At 55.3% G+C, this 18,991-nt stretch overlaps 1 protein-coding gene across 1 annotated transcript in view; it reads left to right on the plus strand.

Annotated features, from left to right (window-relative positions):
- The window catches only part of smg9 (SMG9 nonsense mediated mRNA decay factor), an 80,975-nt gene that overhangs the window by 47,851 nt on the left and 14,133 nt on the right, over window positions 1-18,991 (plus strand). Inside the window, exons 7-10 of the mRNA XM_059957415.1 lie at window positions 3,270-3,355; window positions 13,634-13,740; window positions 16,938-17,045; window positions 17,775-17,900. Of these exons, the coding sequence (XP_059813398.1) occupies window positions 3,270-3,355; window positions 13,634-13,740; window positions 16,938-17,045; window positions 17,775-17,900 (427 nt within the window). The remainder of the gene's footprint in view (window positions 1-3,269; window positions 3,356-13,633; window positions 13,741-16,937; window positions 17,046-17,774; window positions 17,901-18,991) is intronic.

An 18,991-nucleotide genomic window follows, 5' to 3' on the forward strand; every position in this document is an offset into this window, starting at 1 on the left:
TTTGTAGGATTCTCCATTCAAGGGGATTGGTATTTTCATTCTAGGCTGTGATGCAGTCAGTCAATATACTCTCCACCACACATCTATAGAAGTTTGGCAAAGTTTTAGATAGAAACATAGAAAACCTTCAGCACAATACAGGCCCTTCGGCCCACAAAGATGTGCAGAACATGTCCCTACTCTAGAAATTACTAGGCTTACCCATAGCCCTCTATTTTTCTAAGCTCCATGTACCTATCCAAAAGTCTATTAAAAGGCCCTATCGTATCCGCCTCCACCACCGTTGCCGGCAGCCCATTCCACGCACTCACCACTCTCTGAGTCACTCCCTGACATCTCCTCTGTACCTACTCCCCAGCATCTTAAACCTGTGCCCTCTTGTGGCAACCATTTCAACCCTGGGAAAAAACCTCTGACTGTCTACACGATCAATGCCTCTCATCATCTTGTACACCTCTATCAGGTCACCTCTCATCCTCCGTCACTCCAAGGAGAAAAGGCAACATCCTTGTAAATCTCCTCTGCACCCTTTCTATGGCTTCCACATCCTTCCTGTAGTGAGGCGACCAGAACTGAGCACAATACTCCAAGTGGGGTCTGACCAGGGTCCTATGTAGCTGCAACATTACCTCTCGGCTCCTAAATTCAATTCCACGATTGATGATACCATACTCCTTCTTAACCACAGAGTCAACCTGCTCAGCTGCTTTGAGCGTCCTATGGACTCGGACCCCAAAATCCCTCTGATCCTCCACACTGCCAAGAGTCTTACCATTAATACTATATTCTGACATCTTATTTGACCTACCAAAATGAACCACTTTTCACTTACCTGGGTTGAACTCCATCTGCCACTTCTCAGCCCAGTTTTGCATCCTATCAATGTCCTGCTGTAATCTCTGACAGCCCTCCACACTATCCACAACACCCCCACCCTTTGTGTCATCAGCAAACTTACTAACCCATCCTCCACTTCCTCATCCAGGTCATTTATAAAAATCACAAAGAGTAAGGGTCCCAGAACAGATCCCTGAGGCACACCACTGTTCCCCGGCCTCCATGCAGAATATGACCCATCTACAACCACTCTTTGCCTTCTTCTGGATCCACAAAGCAATGTCCCCTTGGGTCCCTTGCCGAATCTTCACAAACTTCTAAGGAAGTAGAGGTGGTGCTATGCTTTCTTTGTCATTGCATTTAAGTGCAGGGCTCAGGACAGGTCCACTGAGTAGTTTAAAGTCGCTGTAAGCTCCACGGTCTTGCTGACATTGAGAGAGATTGTTGTTGTGGCATGACTCCTCCAGATTTTCCATCTCCCTCCTATCTGCTGATTTCATCAAAGTGAGCAGAGCAGGCGGCTAAGCACAAGCTTGTGGTGCACCTGGATCGTGGACGACATGTTGTTACCAATCTGACCTGAGGAAATCAAGGATCCAATTTGAAGTCGGCTTGAATCTTATTGGTTAGTTCTGAGGGGATGCTGGAATTGAATGCTGAGCTGTAGTTAAGAAAGAGCATTCTGATGTCCAGACGTTTCAGTGTTGAGTGAAAAGCCAATGAGATGGCATTTGCTTTGGTCCTGTAGGTCTGGTAGCAAATTGGAGCAGATCTAAGGCGTCTCTCAGTCTGGAGATGATGTGTTTCCCGTCAAAGCACTTCATCACTACTGGGTGCTAGTTATTGAGGCAGGTCACTAGAGGAATCAGGTGGGTGCCTCAGACTGCCAAAGCGAGAGGTTAAAGATCTCAGTGAGCACTCCGGCGCTGGTCTTTAGTATTTGCCCAGGTACCCTGTCTGGACCAGATACTTCTGTGGGTTCATCCTAGCACAACCACCTCAGAGACTGAAATCATCGGGAGATGTGGGAGTCCGTTTCGACGGTCAAAGTGAGATCACCTGGAAGAGAAGCCCTGTTATCGGCTATGTCGCTTGATTTAACTTTATAAGAGATGACAGTATTCAAGCCCTGTCACAACTGTCAAGCAAATCTTCTTCTAACTTTCTTGGTCACCAGACTTGAGTGCCTCTGATATGGTTCTCAGCAGATTGCGAATCTCCTGATTCACCCAGGGTTTCTGACTGGAGATACACTTCTCTACAGCTGTTTTAATAAAGTCTGTTACAGCCATAATGTATCCATTCTGACCCGCAGAAGAGTCCATGTGCCTGGCCCAGGCTGCTCTCTAATGCTCCCCCAGTGACAACCTCTTCGGATTTTTTTTAGTTTTTCCCTGTATGCAGGTAGGAAAAGGAGAGCCAAGTGATTCATTTTACCAAAATGCAGTCTGGGCAAGGAATGGTAGACATTAATTATGTAACCCTCCGGTTCTGTCGGCAGCGTTAGTCTAGGGAAGATGATCCTGGCCCCGCCAAGCGTGTGAAATCTGGGGTGCAAAACCTCTTGTTTGTGTGGATGCTGCGTGATCTGTTGCCCTGTTACAAATCAGTACCATGAAATAACAGAGAGTACGCCGTATACAATTAAAAGATTTAACTTTATAATTCTTAATTTGAATAAAGGGTTAGTAAAAGGCCCATTTTAATGAAGCTGTCTAACACGCACAAGTTGGAGCTCGCGGTATAATCATGCTTGATTATGGCTGGCCAGTGGTGGAGAACTCCCTCGCAAACTAGAACAGATGGTACTTGAACGTCAGGGGTTCAGAGGTTGGGGGAATACAGGCTCAACAAAGCAGCCATGTTGGAGTACCACCAGGAGTTTATCATGAAACACCCACCTCCACCTCTTTCCATTTCTGAATCAGCAGTTCGGTCCGTTTGGTAACTCAGGAAGCCTGCAGTTTGACCGCTATCTGCCGTGGTGGGAGACATAGGATACAACAGCCCCTTATTTGCTGGGTAGAGAGGGACAAATCCCTCTGCTTTCTGTCTTGGAGTGCCCTCCCCTGCTTCAATTCTGACCATGGCGATGAACGCCATTCTCTTAAAGGTACCATACCTGCCTGGTCCACCAAGACACTCAAACAGTCGTGAAATCTGCAGATCATTAAGTTGATTTAAAAGTACACTACTTAGAGGGAAGTTACATACTGCAGGTTGCAGTGAGAGTAATTCAGGAGAGGTATATTTACAACAACCCACAGAGTGTCCTCGTGGTAACTGGCGCTATCATGATGTGAATGTCCATTGTCTTTCTATTTCCCCTTCTCTCACCCTCTTTGTTTGCTCTCCCCATCCGTCTCTCACCCCTTGCCCCCCTCACTGTTTGTTCCTCCGTCTCTCACCCCCATTGTCTGCTTCTCCCACAGTCACTACAGTTGGCTGCCTTCCTGTTCACGGTCTGTCATGCTGTCATCGTAGTCCAGGACTGGTTCACCGACATTAACCTGTACAGGTAGGACCTTCCCCCAGCCCAGCTCCACTCCATCTCCACCCAAACGCACCCCTTCCCTGACGACCCACACTGGCCCCCGCACCCTGCTGTACCACAAAACCACACTGGCAATATTTGGGTTTAGGGGTGAGAATTTTCGGTTAGTATTTGGAGCTTTGGAGTGAGAGTTTGGGGGTCAGTATTTGGTGTTTGGATGAGTGGCGTCAGTGTTTGGGGTAAGGGGTCAGTGTTTGGGGTAAGGGTCTGTGTATGAGGTTTGTGGTGAGTGGGGTCAGTGTTTGGGGTAATGGGTCTGTGTATGGGGTTTGAGGTGAATGGGGTCAGTGTTTGGGGTAAGGGGTCTGTGTATGGGGTTTGAGGTGAGTGGGGTCAGTGTTTGGGGTAAGGGGTCTGTGTATGGGGTTTGAGGTGAGTGGGGTCAGTGTTTGGGGTAAGGGGTCTGTATATGGGGTTTGAGGTGAGTGGGGTCAGTGTTTGGGGTAAGGGGTCTGTGTATGGGGTTTGAGGTGAGTGGCGTCAGTGTTTGGGGTAAGGGGTCAGTGTTTGGGGTAAGGGGTCAGTGTTTGGGGTAAGGGGTCAGTGTTTGGGGTAAGGGTCTGTGTATGAGGTTTGTGGTGAGTGGGGTCAGTGTTTGGGGTAATGGGTCTGTGTATGGGGTTTGAGGTGAGTGGGGTCAGTGTTTGGGGTAAGGGGTCTGTGTATGGGGTTTGAGGTGAGTGGGGTCAGTGTTTGGAGTAAGGGGTCTGTATATGGGGTTTGAGGTGAGTGGGGTCAGTGTTTGGGGTAAGGGGTCTGTGTATGGGGTTTGAGGTGAGTGGGGTCAGTGTTTGGAGTAAGGGGTCTGTATATGGGGTTTGAGGTGAGTGGGGTCAGTGTTTGGGGTAAGGGGTCTGTGTATGGGGTTTGAGGTGAGTGGGGTCAGTGTTTGGGGTAAGGGGTCTGTATATGGGGTTTGAGGTGAGTGGGGTCAGTGTTTGGGGTAAGGGGTCTGTGTATGGGGTTTGAGGTGAGTGGAGGTCGGTGTTTGAGTGACTGGGGTCAGTGTTTGTGGTTTGAGGTGAGTGGGGTCAGTGTGGTTTGAGGTGAGTGGGGGTCGGTGTTTGAGTGACTGGGGTCAGTGTTTGTGGTTTGAGGTGAGTGGGGTCAGTGTGGTTTGAGGTGAGTGGGGGTCGGTGTTTGAGGTAAGGGGTCAATGTTTGTGGTTTGAGGTGAGTGAGGGTCGGTGTTTGAGTGACTGGGGTCAGTGTTTGTGGTTTGAGGTGAGTGGGGTCAGTGTTTGTGGTAAGGGGTCTGTGTATGTGGTTTGAGGTGAGTGGGGGTCGGTGTTTGAGGTGACTGGGGTCAATGTTTGTGGTTTGAGGTGAGTGGGGTCAGTGTTTGACTGGGGTCAGTGTTTGTGGTTTGAGGTGAGTGGGCGGTGTTTGAGGTGACTGGGTCAATGTTTGTGGTTTGAGGTGAGTGGGGTCAGTGTTTGTGGTAAGGGGTCAATGTTTGTGGTTTGAGGTGAGTGAGGGTCGGTGTTTGAGTGACTGGGGTCAGTGTTTGTGGTTTGAGGTGAGTGGGGGTCGGTGTTTGAGGTGTCTGGGGTCAGTGTTTGTGGTTTGAGGTGGGTGGGGGTCGGTGTTTGAGTGACTGGGGTCAGTGTTTGTGGTTTGAAGTAAGTGGGGGTCGGTGTTTGAGGTGTCTGGGGTCAGTGTTTGTGGTTTGAGGTGGGTGGGGGTCGGTGTTTGAGTGACTGGGGTCAGTGTTTGTGGTTTGAGGTGAGTGAGGGTCGGTGTTTGAGTGACTGGGGTCAGTGTTTGTGGTTTGAGGTGAATGGGGGTCAGTGTTTGAGGTGTCTGGGGTCAGTGTTTGTGGTTTGAGGTGACGGGTCAGTGTTTGTGGTTTGAGGTGACGGGTCAGTGTTTGTGGTTTGAGGTGAGTGGGGGTCGGTGTTTGAGGTGACTGGGGTCAGTGTTTGTGGTTTGAGGTGAGTGGGGGTCAGTGTTTGAGGTGAGTGGGGTCAGTGTGGTTTGAGATGAGTGGGGGTCGGTGTTTGAGTGACTGGGGTCAGTGTTTGTGGTTTGAGGTGAGTGGGGATCGGTGTTTGAGTGTCTGGGGTCAGTGTTTGTGGTTTGAGGTGAGTGGGAGTGTTTGAGTGAGTGGGGTCAGTGTTTGTGGTTTGAGGTGAGTGGGGGTTGGTGTTTGAGTGTCTGGGGTCAGTGTGGTTTGAGGTGAGTGGGGTCAGTGTTTGAGTGACTGGGGTCAATGTTTGTGGTTTGCGGTGAGTGGGGGTCGGTGTTTGAGTGACTGGGGTCAGTGTTTGACTGGGGTTGGTGTTTGAGTGACTGGGGTCAGTGTTTGTGGTTTGAGGTGAGTGGGGGTCGGTGTTTCAGGTGACTGGGGTCTGTTTGTGGTTTGAGGTGAATGGGGGTCGGTGTTTGAGGTGACTGGGGTCAATGTTTGTGGTTTGAGGTGAGTGAGGGTCGGTGTTTGAGTGACTGGGGTCAGTGTTTGTGGTTTGAGGTGAGTGGGGGTCAGTGTTTGAGTGTCTGTGGTCAATGTTTGTGGTTTGAGGTGAGTGGAGGTCGGTGTTTGAGGTGAGTGGGGTCAATGTTTGTGGTTTGAGGTGAGTGGGGGTCGGTGTTTGAGGTGACTGGGGTCAATGTTTGTGGTTTGAGGTGAGTGGGTGTCGGTGTTTGAGGTGACTGGGGTCAATGTTTGTGGTTTGAGGTGAGTGGGGTCAGTGTGGTTTGAGGTGAGTGGGGGTCGGTGTTTGAGTAACTGGGGTCAGTGTTTGTGGTTTGAGGTGAATGGGGGTCGGTGTTTGAGGTGACGGGTCAATGTGGTTTGAGGTGAGTGGGGGTCGGTGTTTGAGTGATTGGGGTCAATGTTTGTGGTTTGAGGTGAGTGGGGGTCGGTGTTTGAGTAACTGGGGTCAATGTTTGTGGTTTGAGGTGAGTGGGGGTCGGTGTTTGAGTGTCTGGGGTCAGTGTGGTTTGAGGTGAGTGGGGGTCGGTGTTTGAGGTGACTGGGGTCAATGTGGTTTGAGGTGAGTGGAGGTCGGTGTTTCAGTTGACTGGGGTCAGTGTTTGTGGTTTGAGGTGAGTGGGGGTCAGTGTTTCAGTTGACTGGGGTCAGTGTTTGTGGTTTGAGGTGAGTGGGGGTCGGTGTTTGAGTGTCTGGGGTCAGTGTGGTTTGAGGTGAGTGGGGGTCGATGTTTGAGGTGAGTGGGGTCAGTGTTTGTGGTTTGAGGTGGGTGGGGGTCGGTGTTTGAGGTGAGTGGGGTCAGTGTTTGTGGTTTGAGGTGGGTGGGGGTCGGTGTTTGAGTAACTGGGGTCAGTGTTTGTGGTTTGAGGTGAATGGGGGTCGGTGTTTGAGGTGACGGGTCAATGTGGTTTGAGGTGAGTGGGGGTCGGTGTTTGAGTGATTGGGGTCAATGTTTGTGGTTTGAGGTGAGTGGGGGTCGGTGTTTGAGTAACTGGGGTCAATGTTTGTGGTTTGAGGTGAGTGGGGGTCGGTGTTTGAGTGTCTGGGGTCAGTGTGGTTTGAGGTGAGTGGGGGTCGGTGTTTGAGGTGACTGGGGTCAATGTGGTTTGAGGTGAGTGGAGGTCGGTGTTTCAGTTGACTGGGGTCAGTGTTTGTGGTTTGAGGTGAGTGGGGGTCAGTGTTTCAGTTGACTGGGGTCAGTGTTTGTGGTTTGAGGTGAGTGGGGGTCGGTGTTTGAGTGTCTGGGGTCAGTGTGGTTTGAGGTGAGTGGGGGTCGATGTTTGAGGTGAGTGGGGTCAGTGTTTGTGGTTTGAGGTGGGTGGGGGTCGGTGTTTGAGGTGAGTGGGGTCAGTGTTTGTGGTTTGAGGTGGGTGGGGGTCGGTGGTTGAGGTGAGTGGGATCAATGTTTGTGGTTTGAGGTGAGTGGAGGTCGGTGTTTGAGTGACTGGGGTCAGTGTTTGTGGTTTGAGGTGAGTGGAGGTCGGTGTTTGAGTGACTGGGGTCAGTGTTTGTGGTTTGAGGTGAGTGGGGGTCGGTGTTTGAGGTGACTGGGGTCAATGTGGTTTGAGGTGAGTGGAGGTCGGTGTTTCAGTTGACTGGGGTCAGTGTTTGTGGTTTGAGGTGAGTGGGGGTCAGTGTTTCAGTTGACTGGGGTCAGTGTTTGTGGTTTGAGGTGAGTGGGGGTCGGTGTTTGAGTGTCTGGGGTCAGTGTGGTTTGAGGTGAGTGGGGGTCGATGTTTGAGGTGAGTGGGGTCAGTGTTTGTGGTTTGAGGTGGGTGGGGGTCGGTGTTTGAGGTGAGTGGGGTCAGTGTTTGTGGTTTGAGGTGGGTGGGGGTCGGTGGTTGAGGTGAGTGGGATCAATGTTTGTGGTTTGAGGTGAGTGGAGGTCGGTGTTTGAGTGACTGGGGTCAGTGTTTGTGGTTTGAGGTGAGTGGAGGTCGGTGTTTGAGTGACTGGGGTCAGTGTTTGTGGTTTGAGATGAGTGGAGGTCGGTGTTTGAGGTGAGTGGGGTCAATGTTTGTGGTTTGAGGTGAGTGGAGGTTGGTGTTTGAGTGACTGGGATCAGTGTTTGTGGTTTGAGGTGAGTGGAGGTCGGTGTTTGAGTGACTGGGATCAGTGTTTGTGGTTTGAGATGAGTGGAGGTCGGTGTTTGAGGTGAGTGGGGTCAATGTTTGTGGTTTGAGGTGAGTGGAGGTCGGTGTTTGAGTGACTGGGGTCAATGTTTGTGGTTTGAGGTGAGTGGAGGTCGGTGTTTGAGTGACTGGGGTCAATGTTTGTGGTTTGAGGTGAGTGGAGGTCGGTGTTTGAGGTGAGTGGGGTCAATGTTTGTGGTTTGAGGTGAGTGGGGGTCAGTGTTTGAGTGTCTGTGGTCAATGTTTGTGGTTTGAGGTGAGTGGAGGTCGGTGTTTGAGGTGAGTGGGGTCAATGTTTGTGGTTTGAGGCGAGTGGGGGTCGGTGTTTGAGGTGTCTGGGGTCAATGGTTGTGGTTTGAGGTGAGTGGAGGTCGGTGTTTGAGGTGAGTGGGGTCAATGTTTGTGGTTTGAGGTGAGTGGGGGTCGGTGTTTGAGGTGACGGGTCAATGTTTGTGGTTTGAGGTGAGTGGGGGTCAGTGTTTGAGGTGACTGGGGTCAGTGTTTGTGGTTTGAGGTGAGTGGGGGTCGGTGTTTGAGGTGACTGGGGTCAGTGTTTGTGGTTTGAGGTGAGTGGGGGTCGGTGTTTGAGTGACTGGGGTCAGTGTTTGTGGTTTGAGGTGACTGGGGTCAATGTTTGTGGTTTGAGGTGAGTGGGGGTCGGTGTTTGAGGTGAGTGGGGTCAGTGTTTGAGTGACTGGGGTCGGTGTTTGAGGTGACTGGGGTCAGTGTTTGTGGTTTGAGGTGAGTGGGGTCAATGTTTGTGGTTTGACGTGAGTGGGGGTCGGTGTTTGAGGTGAGTGGGGTCAGTGTTTGTGGTTTGAGATGAGTGGGGGTCGGTGTTTGAGGTGAGTGGGGTCAATGTTTGTGGTTTGAGGTGAGTGGGGGTCGGTGTTTCAGTTGACTGGGGTCAGTGTATTGGGGCTTGGATTTGCTTGGGGTCAAGGGTTTTTTTTCGGTGTCCTGTTGTGGTTGGGTAGCGTTAGGGTTCGGTGTGAGGGCGAGTATTGTGGATCAGGTTCGAGCTTTTATAAGACCTGGAAGCTGCAGGTAAGCAATCTAGGCCACTTGCCCCTTCAGCACTCTGTTCTCCCAAGCTCATGGACCAGCCACCACCTTCCTTTTAATGGGCAGTGTTCTGCACTCCAGCCAAAATACAGCCCGCGGCCTCTGAAGTCAGCTCCGACCCCTGAGGATCTCTGAAGGTGGGGGTTGTCTCCATGGGACGGAATGCATCCTGAGAACGGAATTCAGGACGACTTGGCAGCAACTCCTGCACTGATTGGTCCCACTTCAGACTCAGATTAACAATCCTTGGCCACAGCTCCGCAAAGCAAACAAGCCCCCGGAATTTCGGAAAGATCCATTCCAATGTCAGGTGGTGCCAAGGAAAATCATCATCAGTCCGTACTCGAGAATTTAAGACACATTCCAGGATTCTGTAGGTTGCGGTGTTGGAAAGGCCAGATATCCTGTTTCATGTTATAATCCAAGGAAAGAATGCAGACCCCCCCCCGCGCCGCCCCTCCCACAGCGTCCCTCCTCACTCTCACAGCTTACACTCAGCACCACCCTTTCCACAGCGCGTCGTCCTCACTGCCCCTCCCAAAGTGCACCCTTCTCACCCCTCCCACGAATCTCCCTTCCCGCTGCCCCTCCCACGAATCTCCCTTCCCGCTGTCCCTCCCACGACTCTCCCTTCCCGCTGTCCCTCCCACGACTCTCCCTTCCCGCTGTCCCTCCCACGACTCTCCCTTCCCTCTGCCCCTCCCACGACTCTCCCTTCCCGCTGTCCCTCCCACGACTCTCCCTTCCCGCTGTCCCTCCCACGACTCTCCCTTCCCTCTGCCCCTCCCACGACTCTCCCTTCCCTCTGCCCCTCCCACGACTCTCCCTTCCCGCTGTCCCTCCCACGACTCTCCCTTCCCGCTGTCCCTCCCACGACTCTCCCTTCCCGCTGTCCCTCCCACGGGTCTCCCTTCCCGCTGTCCCTCCCACGACTCTCCCTTCCCTCTGCCCCTCCCACGACTCTCCCTTCCCGCTGTCCCTCCCACGACTCTCCCTTCCCGCTGCCCCTCCCATGACTCTCCCTTCCCGCTGCCCATCCGACGGGTCTCCCTTCCCTCTGCCCCTCCCACGACTCTCCCTTCCCTCTGCCCCTCCCACGGGTCTCCCTTCCCTCTGCCCCTCCCACGACTCTCCCTTCACGCTGCCCCTCCCACGGCGCTCCCTGCCCGCGGCCCCTCCCACGACTCTCCCTTCCCGCTGCCCCACCCACGACTCTCCCTTCCCTCTGCCCCTCCCACGACTCTCCCATCCCGCTGCCCCTCCCACGACTCTCCCTTCCCTCTGCCCCTCCCACGACTCTCCCTTCCCGCTGCCCCTCCCACGACTCTCCCTTCCCGCTGCCCCTCCCACGACTCTCCCTTCCCGCTGCCCCTCCCACGACTCTCCCTTCCCTCTGCCCCTCCCACGACTCTCCCTTCCCTCTGCCCCTCCCACGGGTCTCCCTTCCCTCTGCCCCTCCCACGACTCTCCCTTCACGCTGCCCCTCCCACGGCGCTCCCTGCCCGCGGCCCCTCCCACGACTCTCCCTTCCCGCTGCCCCTCCCACGACTCTCCCTTCCCGCTGCCCCTCCCACGACTCTCCCTTCCCGCTGCCCCTCCCACGACTCTCCCTTCCCGCTGCCCATCCGACGGGTCTCCCTTCCCGCTGTCCCTCCCACGGGTCTCCCTTCCCTCTGCCCCTCCCACGGGTCTCCCTTCCCGCTGTCCCTCCCACGACTCTCCCTTCCCGCTGTCCCTCCCACGGGTCTCCCTTCCCGCTGTCCCTCCCACGACTCTCCCTTCCCGCTGTCCCTCCCACGACTCTCCCTTCCCGCTGCCCCTCCCACGACTCTCCCTTCCCTCTGTCCCTCCCACGACTCTCCCTTCCCGCTGTCCCTCCCACGACTCTCCCTTCCCGCTGCCCCTCCCACGACTCTCCCTTCCCGCTGCCCCTCCCACGACTCTCCCTTCCCTCTGCCCCTCCCACGACTCTCCCTTCCCGCTGCCCCTCCCACGACTCTCCCGTCCCGCTGTCCCTCCCACGACTCTCCCTTCCCTCTGCCCCTCCCACGACTCTCCCTTCCCGCTGCCCATCCGACGGGTCTCCCTTCCCGCTGTCCCTCCCACGACTCTCCCTTCCCGCTGCCCCTCCCACGACTCTCCCTTCCCTCTGCCCCTCCCACGACTCTCCCTTCCCGCTGCCCATCCCACGACTCTCCCTTCCCTCTGCCCCTCCCACGACTCTCCCTTCCCGCTGCCCATCCCACGACTCTCCCTGCCCGCGGCCCCTCCCACGACTCTCCCTTCCCGCTGTCCCTCCCACGACTCTCCCTTCCCGCTGTCCCTCCCACGACTCTCCCTTCCCGCTGCCCCTCCGACGACTCTCCCTTCCCGCTGTCCCTCCCACGACTCTCCCTTCCCGCTGTCCCTCCCACGACTCTCCCTTCCCGCTGTCCCTCCCACGACTCTCCCTTCCCTCTGCCCCTCCCACGGGTCTCCCTTCCCTCTGCCCCTCCCACGACTCTCCCTTCCCGCTGTCCCTCCCACGACTCTCCCTTCCCTCTGCCCCTCCCACGACTCTCCCTTCCCTCTGCCCCTCCCACGACTCTCCCTTCCCGCTGTCCCTCCCACGACTCTCCCTTCCCTCTGCCCCTCCCACGACTCTCCCTTCCCGCTGCCCCTCCCACGACTCTCCCTTCCCGCTGTCCCTCCCACGACTCTCCCTTCCCGCTGCCCCTCCGACGACTCTCCCTTCCCGCTGCCCCTCCGACGACTCTCCCTTTCCGCTGCCCCTCCGACGACTCTCCCTTCCCTCTGCCCCTCCCACGACTCTCCCTTCCCGCTTCCCTCCCACGACTCTCCCTTCCCGCTGCCCATCCCACGACTCTCCCTTCCCTCTGCCCCTCCCACGACTCTCCCTTCCCGCTGCCCATCCCACGACTCTCCCTGCCCGCGGCCCCTCCCACGACTCTCCCTGCCCGCGGCCCCTCCCACGACTCTCCCTTCCCGCTGTCCCTCCCACGACTCTCCCTTCCCGCTGTCCCTCCCACGACTCTCCCTTCCCGCTGCCCCTCCGACGACTCTCCCTTCCCGCTGTCCCTCCCACGACTCTCCCTTCCCGCTGTCCCTCCCACGACTCTCCCTTCCCGCTGCCCCTCCCACGACTCTCCCTTCCCGCTGTCCCTCCCACAACTCTCCCTTCCCGCTGCCCATCCCACGACTCTCCCTTCCCGCTGTCCCTCCCACGACTCTCCCTTCCCGCTGTCCCTCCCACGACTCTCCCTTCCCTCTGCCCCTCCCACGACTCTCCCTTCCCGCTGCCCCTCCCACAACTCTCCCTTCCCGCTGCCCATCCCACGACTCTCCCTTCCCACTGTCCCTCCCACGACTCTCCCTTCCCGCTGTCCCTCCCACGACTCTCCCTTCCCTCTGCCCCTCCCACGACTCTCCCTTCCCTCTGCCCCTCCCACGGGTCTCCCTTCCCGCTGTCCCTCCCACGACTCTCCCTTCCCTCTGCCCCTCCCACGACTCTCCCTTCCCTCTGTCCCTCCCACGACTCTCCCTTCCCGCTGCCCCTCCCACGGCTCTCCCTTCCCGCTGTCCCACCCACGACTCTCCCTTCCCGCTGCCCCTCCCACGACTCTCCCTGCCCGCTGCCCCTCCCACGACTCTCCCTGCCCGCGGCCCCTCCCACGACTCTCCCTTCCCGCTGCCCCTCCCACGACTCTCCCTGCCCGCGGCCCCTCCCACGACTCTCCCTTCCCGCTGCCCCACCCACGACTCTCCCTTCCCGCTGCCCCTCCCACGACTCTCCCTTCCCTCTGCCCCTCCCACGACTCTCCCTTCCCGCTGTCCCTCCCACGACTCTCCCTTCCCGCTGCCCCTCCCACGGCGCTCCCTGCCCGCGGCCCCTCCCACGACTCTCCCTTCCCGCTGTCCCTCCCACGACTCTCCCTTCCCTCTGCCCCTCCCACGGGTCTCCCTTCCCTCTGCCCCTCCCACGACTCTTCCTTCCCTCTGCCCCTCCCACGGGTCTCCCTTCCCTCTGCCCCTCCCACGACTCTCCCTGCCCGCTGCCCCTCCCACGACTCTCCCTTCCCGCTGCCCCACTCACGACTCTCCCTTCCCGCTGCCCCTCCCACGACTCTCCCTTCCCGCTGTCCCTCCCACGACTCTCCCTTCCCACTGCCCCTCCCACGACTCTCCCTTCCCGCTGTCCCTCCCACGACTCTCCCTTCCCGCTGTCCCTCCCGCGGCTCTCCCTTCCCGCTGTCCCTCCCGCGATGCTCCCTTCCCGCTGCCCCTCCCACGACTCTCCCTTCCCGCTGTCCCTCCCGCGGCTCTCCCTGCCCGCTGCCCCTCCCACGATGCTCCCTTCCCGCTGCCCCTCCCACGATGCTCCCTTCCCGCTGCCCCACCCACGACGCTCCCGGCCCGCTGCCCCTCCCACGGTGCTCTTTGCCCCTCCCCTGGCGCTCCCTTCCCACAGCACCTTTCTGTCTGGAACAGAGTTTGTTCTGGTCTTGTTAACTGTCATGTGTCAGCGAATGTGGGAGACTTTCTGCCTGGGAGAGTGGTCCTGGACTGAAACGATGGTAATGGATGGATTTTCATTTTGTGTCTGGCCCTGCAGATTCCTGCAGACAGCGGAGATGCTGAAACCCTCCACACCCTCCCCCAGCCATGAACTGAGCGGGGGCTCTGGCGCTGATGAAGGCACAGAGTACTACCCAAACATTGGTAAGGTATTCACCCTGTGTCTGACCCCGGGAGTGTGTGATGGGACAGTCTGGAGGGAGATTCACTCTGTGTCTGACCCTGGGATTGTGTGATGGGACAGTGGTGGAGGGAGATTCACTCTGTGTCTGACCCTGGGAGTGTGTGATGGGACGGTGTGTAGGGAGTTTCACTCTGTGTCTGACCCCGGGAGTGTGTGATGGGACAGTGTGGAGGGATATTCACTCTGTGTCTGACCCCGGGAGTGTGTGATGGGACGGTGTGGAGGGAGAGTCACTCTGTGTCTGACCCGGGGAGTGTTTGATTGGACGGTGTGGAGGGAGATTCACTCTGTGTCTGACCCGGGGAGTGTGTGATGGGACGGTGTGGAGGGAGATTCACTCTGTGTCTGACCCCGGGAGTGTGTGATGGGACAGTGTGGAGGGAGATTCATTCTGTGTCTGACCCCGGGAGTGTATGATGGGACGGTATGGAGGGAGATTCACTCTGTGTCTGACCCCGGGACTGTGTGATGGGACGGTGTGGAGGGAGATTCACTCTGTGTCTGACCCCGGGAGTGTGTGATGGGACGGTGTGATGGGAGATTCACTCTGGTCTGACCCTGGGAGTGTGTGATGGGACGGTGTGGAGGGAGATTCACTCTGTGTCTGACCCCGGGAGTGTGTGATGGGACAGTGTGGAGGGAGATTCACTCTGTGTCTGACCCCGGGACTGTGTGATGGGATGGTGTGGAGGGAGATTCACTCTGTGTCTGACCCTGGGAGTGTGTGATGGGACAGTGTGGAGGGAGATTCACTCTGTGTCTGACCCCGGGACTGTGTGATGGGACGGTGTGGAGGGAGATTCACTCTGTGTCTGACCCCGGGAGTGTGTGATGAGACGGTGTGGAGGGAGATTCACTCTGTGTCTGACCCCGGGAGTGTGTGATGGGATGGTGTGGAGGGAGATTCACTCTGTGTCTGACCCTGGGAGTGTGTGATGGGACGGTGTGGAGGGAGATTCACTCTGTATCTGACCCCGGGAGTGTGTGATGGGACGGTGTGGAGGGAAATTCACTCTTGTATCTGACCCTGGGAGTGTGTGATGGGACGGTGTGGAGGGAGATTCACTCTGTGTCTGAGCCCGGGAGTGTGTGATGGGATGGTGTGGAGGGAGATTCACTCTGTGTCTGACCCCGGGAGTGTGTGATGGGACAGTGTGGAGGGAGATTCACTCTGTGTCTGACCCCGGGAGTGTGTGATGGGACAGTGTGGAGGGAGATTCACTCTGTGTCTGACCCCGGGAGTGTGTGATGGGATGGTGTGGAGGGAGATTCACTCTGTGTCTGATCCCGGGAGTGTGTGATGGGACGGTGTGGAGGGAGATTCACCCTGTGTCTGACCCCGGGAGTGTGTGATGGGACAGTCTGGAGGGAGATTCACTCTGTGTCTGACCCTGGGATTGTGTGATGGGACAGTGGTGGAGGGAGATTCACTCTGTGTCTGACCCTGGGAGTGTGTGATGGGACGGTGTGTAGGGAGTTTCACTCTGTGTCTGACCCCGGGAGTGTGTGATGGGACAGTGTGGAGGGAGATTCACTCTGTGTCTGACCCGGGGAGTGTGTGATGGGACGGTGTGGAGGGAGAGTCACTCTGTGTCTGACCCGGGGAGTGTGTGATGGGACGGTGTGGAGGGAGAGTCACTCTGTGTCTGACCCGGGGAGTGTTTGATTGGACGGTGTGGAGGGAGATTCACTCTGTGTCTGACCCTGGGAGTGTGTGATGGGACGGTGTGGAGGGAGATTCACTCTGTGTCTGACCCCGGGACTGTGTGATGGGACGGTGTGGAGGGAGATTCACTCTGTGTCTGACCCCGGGAGTGTGTGATGGGACGGTGTGATGGGAGATTCACTCTGGTCTGACCCTGGGAGTGTGTGATGGGACGGTGTGGAGGGAGATTCACTCTGTGTCTGACCCCGGGAGTGTGTGATGGGACAGTGTGGAGGGAGATTCACTCAGTGTCTGACCCCGGGACTGTGTGATGGGATGGTGTGGAGGGAGATTCACTCTGTGTCTGACCCTGGGAGTGTGTGATGGGACAGTGTGGAGGGAGATTCACTCTGTGTCTGACCCCGGGACTGTGTGATGGGACGGTGTGGAGGGAGATTCACTCTGTGTCTGACCCCGGGAGTGTGTGATGAGACGGTGTGGAGGGAGATTCACTCTGTGTCTGACCCCGGGAGTGTGTGATGGGATGGTGTGGAGGGAGATTCACTCTGTGTCTGACCCTGGGAGTGTGTGATGGGACGGTGTGGAGGGAGATTCACTCTGTATCTGACCCTGGGAGTGTGTGATGGAACGGTGTGGAGGGAGATTCACTCTGTATCTGACCCCGGGAGTGTGTGATGGGACGGTGTGGAGGGAAATTCACTCTTGTATCTGACCCTGGGAGTGTGTGATGGGACGGTGTGGAGGGAGATTCACTCTGTGTCTGAGCCCGGGAGTGTGTGATGGGACGGTGTGGAGGGAGATTCACTCTGTGTCTGACCCCGGGAGTGTGTGATGGGACAGTGTGGAGGGAGATTCACTCTGTGTCTGACCCCGGGAGTGTGTGATGGGATGGTGTGGAGGGAGATTCACTCTGTGTCTGATCCCGGGAGTGTGTGATGGGACGGTGTGGAGTGAGATTCACTCTGTGTCTGACCCCGGGAGTGTGTGATGGGACGGTGTGGAGGGAGATTCACTCTACGTCTCATCCCGGGAGTGTGTGATGGGATGGTGTGGAGGGAGATTTACTCTGTGTCTGACCCGGGGAGTGTGTGATGGGACGGTAGGAAGGAAACTGCACTCTGTGTCTGACATTGCATTAGGATTAAGGTTTGGTTGAGGTTAACACTCTCCATTTCCTTACACCTGCTTACTTCTGTAACTAGTTTTGACCCTTCCCACATTGTGAGCCCCTACACTTCACCTATCTCCATCCTAACTCCCCACTGTTCCTCCCAGCCTCAGTTCCTTCTGGTCATGTCTTCAGCTGCCAGAAATCACTCTGACCCTCTGTCCTCCCCGTCTCCAACCAAGCCAAGGGTCAGCTGCCCCCGTTTCTCCCTCACCGGAGAAGCTGGGATGGTTTTTATTCATTAATACCCCAGGATGTATACTGGAACATTTCCTGCACTCGGATTCCTTACCTGAGTTTAACTTTCTGTCCCCCCTCCACAGTGTTCCTCCAGAATAAGGCCCATCGTGAAGACTTCTGCCCTCGAAACCTGAAGAAAATGCACACAGTCATCAACAAGCTGATGTTGCACTCCCACCTCAAGTACAAAGGTAATCAGGCATCAGTCCCCAACATGGGTAACGGGAAACAAGGTCAGGTTATTAAAGCCCCTCCTCGCCTGATTGCCCTCCTGGGCAGAACTTAGTACATGTTAAAAACTGCCTGACTCTTGGTGCATTGTTGTACTAGGCAGAGTTAATGGCTTTAATTAAGTATGTAGTCCTGTCTCTGCGGATATTCTTAGCCGACACAACGAAGCCTACATAATCCTTGACCGTCCTCCCTTCAAAGTCTGTCTGGAGCATAGAAAACTTCCATTATGTGTAGAAAGTATGTAATTGTAATGTGACATGTTTACATAGAAAGTTTATATGTGGAAAATATGTAATTGTAATGGGATGCTTTTTCCACATTAACTTTCTATGTAATTGTAACATGACTCCTTTACATAGAAATTTTTTCTATGGAAAGTGTGTAATTGTCACATGACATGTTTACATACAAATTTCATATGTAGAAAGCACGTAATTGTAACATGATGTGTTTACATAGAGAGTTTATATGTGGAAAGAGAGTGAATGTAATGCGATTATATGGAAAAAGTGTGATGTGCACATTTAGATAGTTTATAATTATACATGGAAAGAATGTATTTTCATGCATTTACAGAGGCAATTTACAAAGTGTGGAACCATTGGAGGTTGGTGTTGCAGGAGCTGGACTACCATCATTGCAACAGTAGTGGTGCTGCTGACATTCCCTTCTTCCCATGTGCCTAGGTGCCATATCCATGCTGGACTGCAACATCTTTCCAGGCTTGAGCAGCGATTTCCTGGAGTCTGAAGTCAACCTGTTCCTGTTGCCGGTGATGGAAAGCGAAGCTGATGAAAACCTCTCAAGGGCAGGTAGGGTTACCGACCGAGAGTCAGTGAAACACCCTCCACTACGCCCCATCACACACTCACACAGGTTACGATGTTTCAGAAGCAATCTCACCCTCCCTCCTATATTGTCCTCCATTTTTCTGTCATTAATATATCTGTGTAAGTGTCCCTGATGTATCTGCCCTTGACCACCACTGCTGGCTGGGCTTTCCACTCACCCACCACTCTGTGTCTAAAGCAAACCTACCTCTGACATCCCTTCTATACTTTTCTCCAAGCACCTTAAAACTATGCCCCTTCATATTAGCTATTTCCTCAGCCCTGGCTGCCCACTTGATCTTTGCCCCTCGTCTCCTTGTACACCTCTGTAACCCTGGCTTCAGCTAGGCCTGATAACCCCCCCGGCCCCGCCAAACTTTGGGTGGATGCTGCCGGATGTGTTCCCTGTCACAAATCAGTACCCCAAAATTACAAACAGTACACAATATGTGATTAAACGATTGAGCTTTATAATTCTTACTTTGACTATAGGGTTAGTAAAGAAAACAAAAAAAAAGAGAAAGGACTCATTCTCATGAAACAGTCCACTGCGCAAGGTTGGAGCTCACCGATCAGCCGGCCGTTCACCATCGGCCTCCTCCGATCTTCGCTGCCCTCCGGACCCTCGCTCCAAGGCCACTCCGTCTGGCGGTCTACCAACTCTCTCCATTCGCATCTTCTCTCCCCGGCAAAAGATCGCGAAAATCTCTCTTCCAAACTCACAAAAAAGAACAACAGTTTTTCTTATTGGATAGCGCCCCCCCCCCCACAGCATTCCAAACCCCGTTATTTCCAGTCATAACCCAAACATCGCTGCTACACAGAAACCATTCACTAGCAGTGAAACCTTACAGCATGTTACACCTCTATCAAGTCGACTCTCATCGGTTTTCACTCGAAAGAGAAAAGCCCCAGTTCACTCAGCCTGTCCTCATGGCCTGCTCTCCAATCCAGGGAGCATTGCAGAGCCGAACATGAAAAATTACTATCAAAAATAAATTATGCAAAAGGGAAATAGCGATGCGAGTGTTTATGCGTTTGCAGACCATTCGGAAATCTGGTGGCAGAGAGGG

Source organism: Hypanus sabinus (assembly GCF_030144855.1).
Source record: "Hypanus sabinus isolate sHypSab1 chromosome 1 unlocalized genomic scaffold, sHypSab1.hap1 SUPER_1_unloc_12, whole genome shotgun sequence".
Lineage (NCBI taxonomy): Eukaryota > Metazoa > Chordata > Chondrichthyes > Myliobatiformes > Dasyatidae > Hypanus > Hypanus sabinus.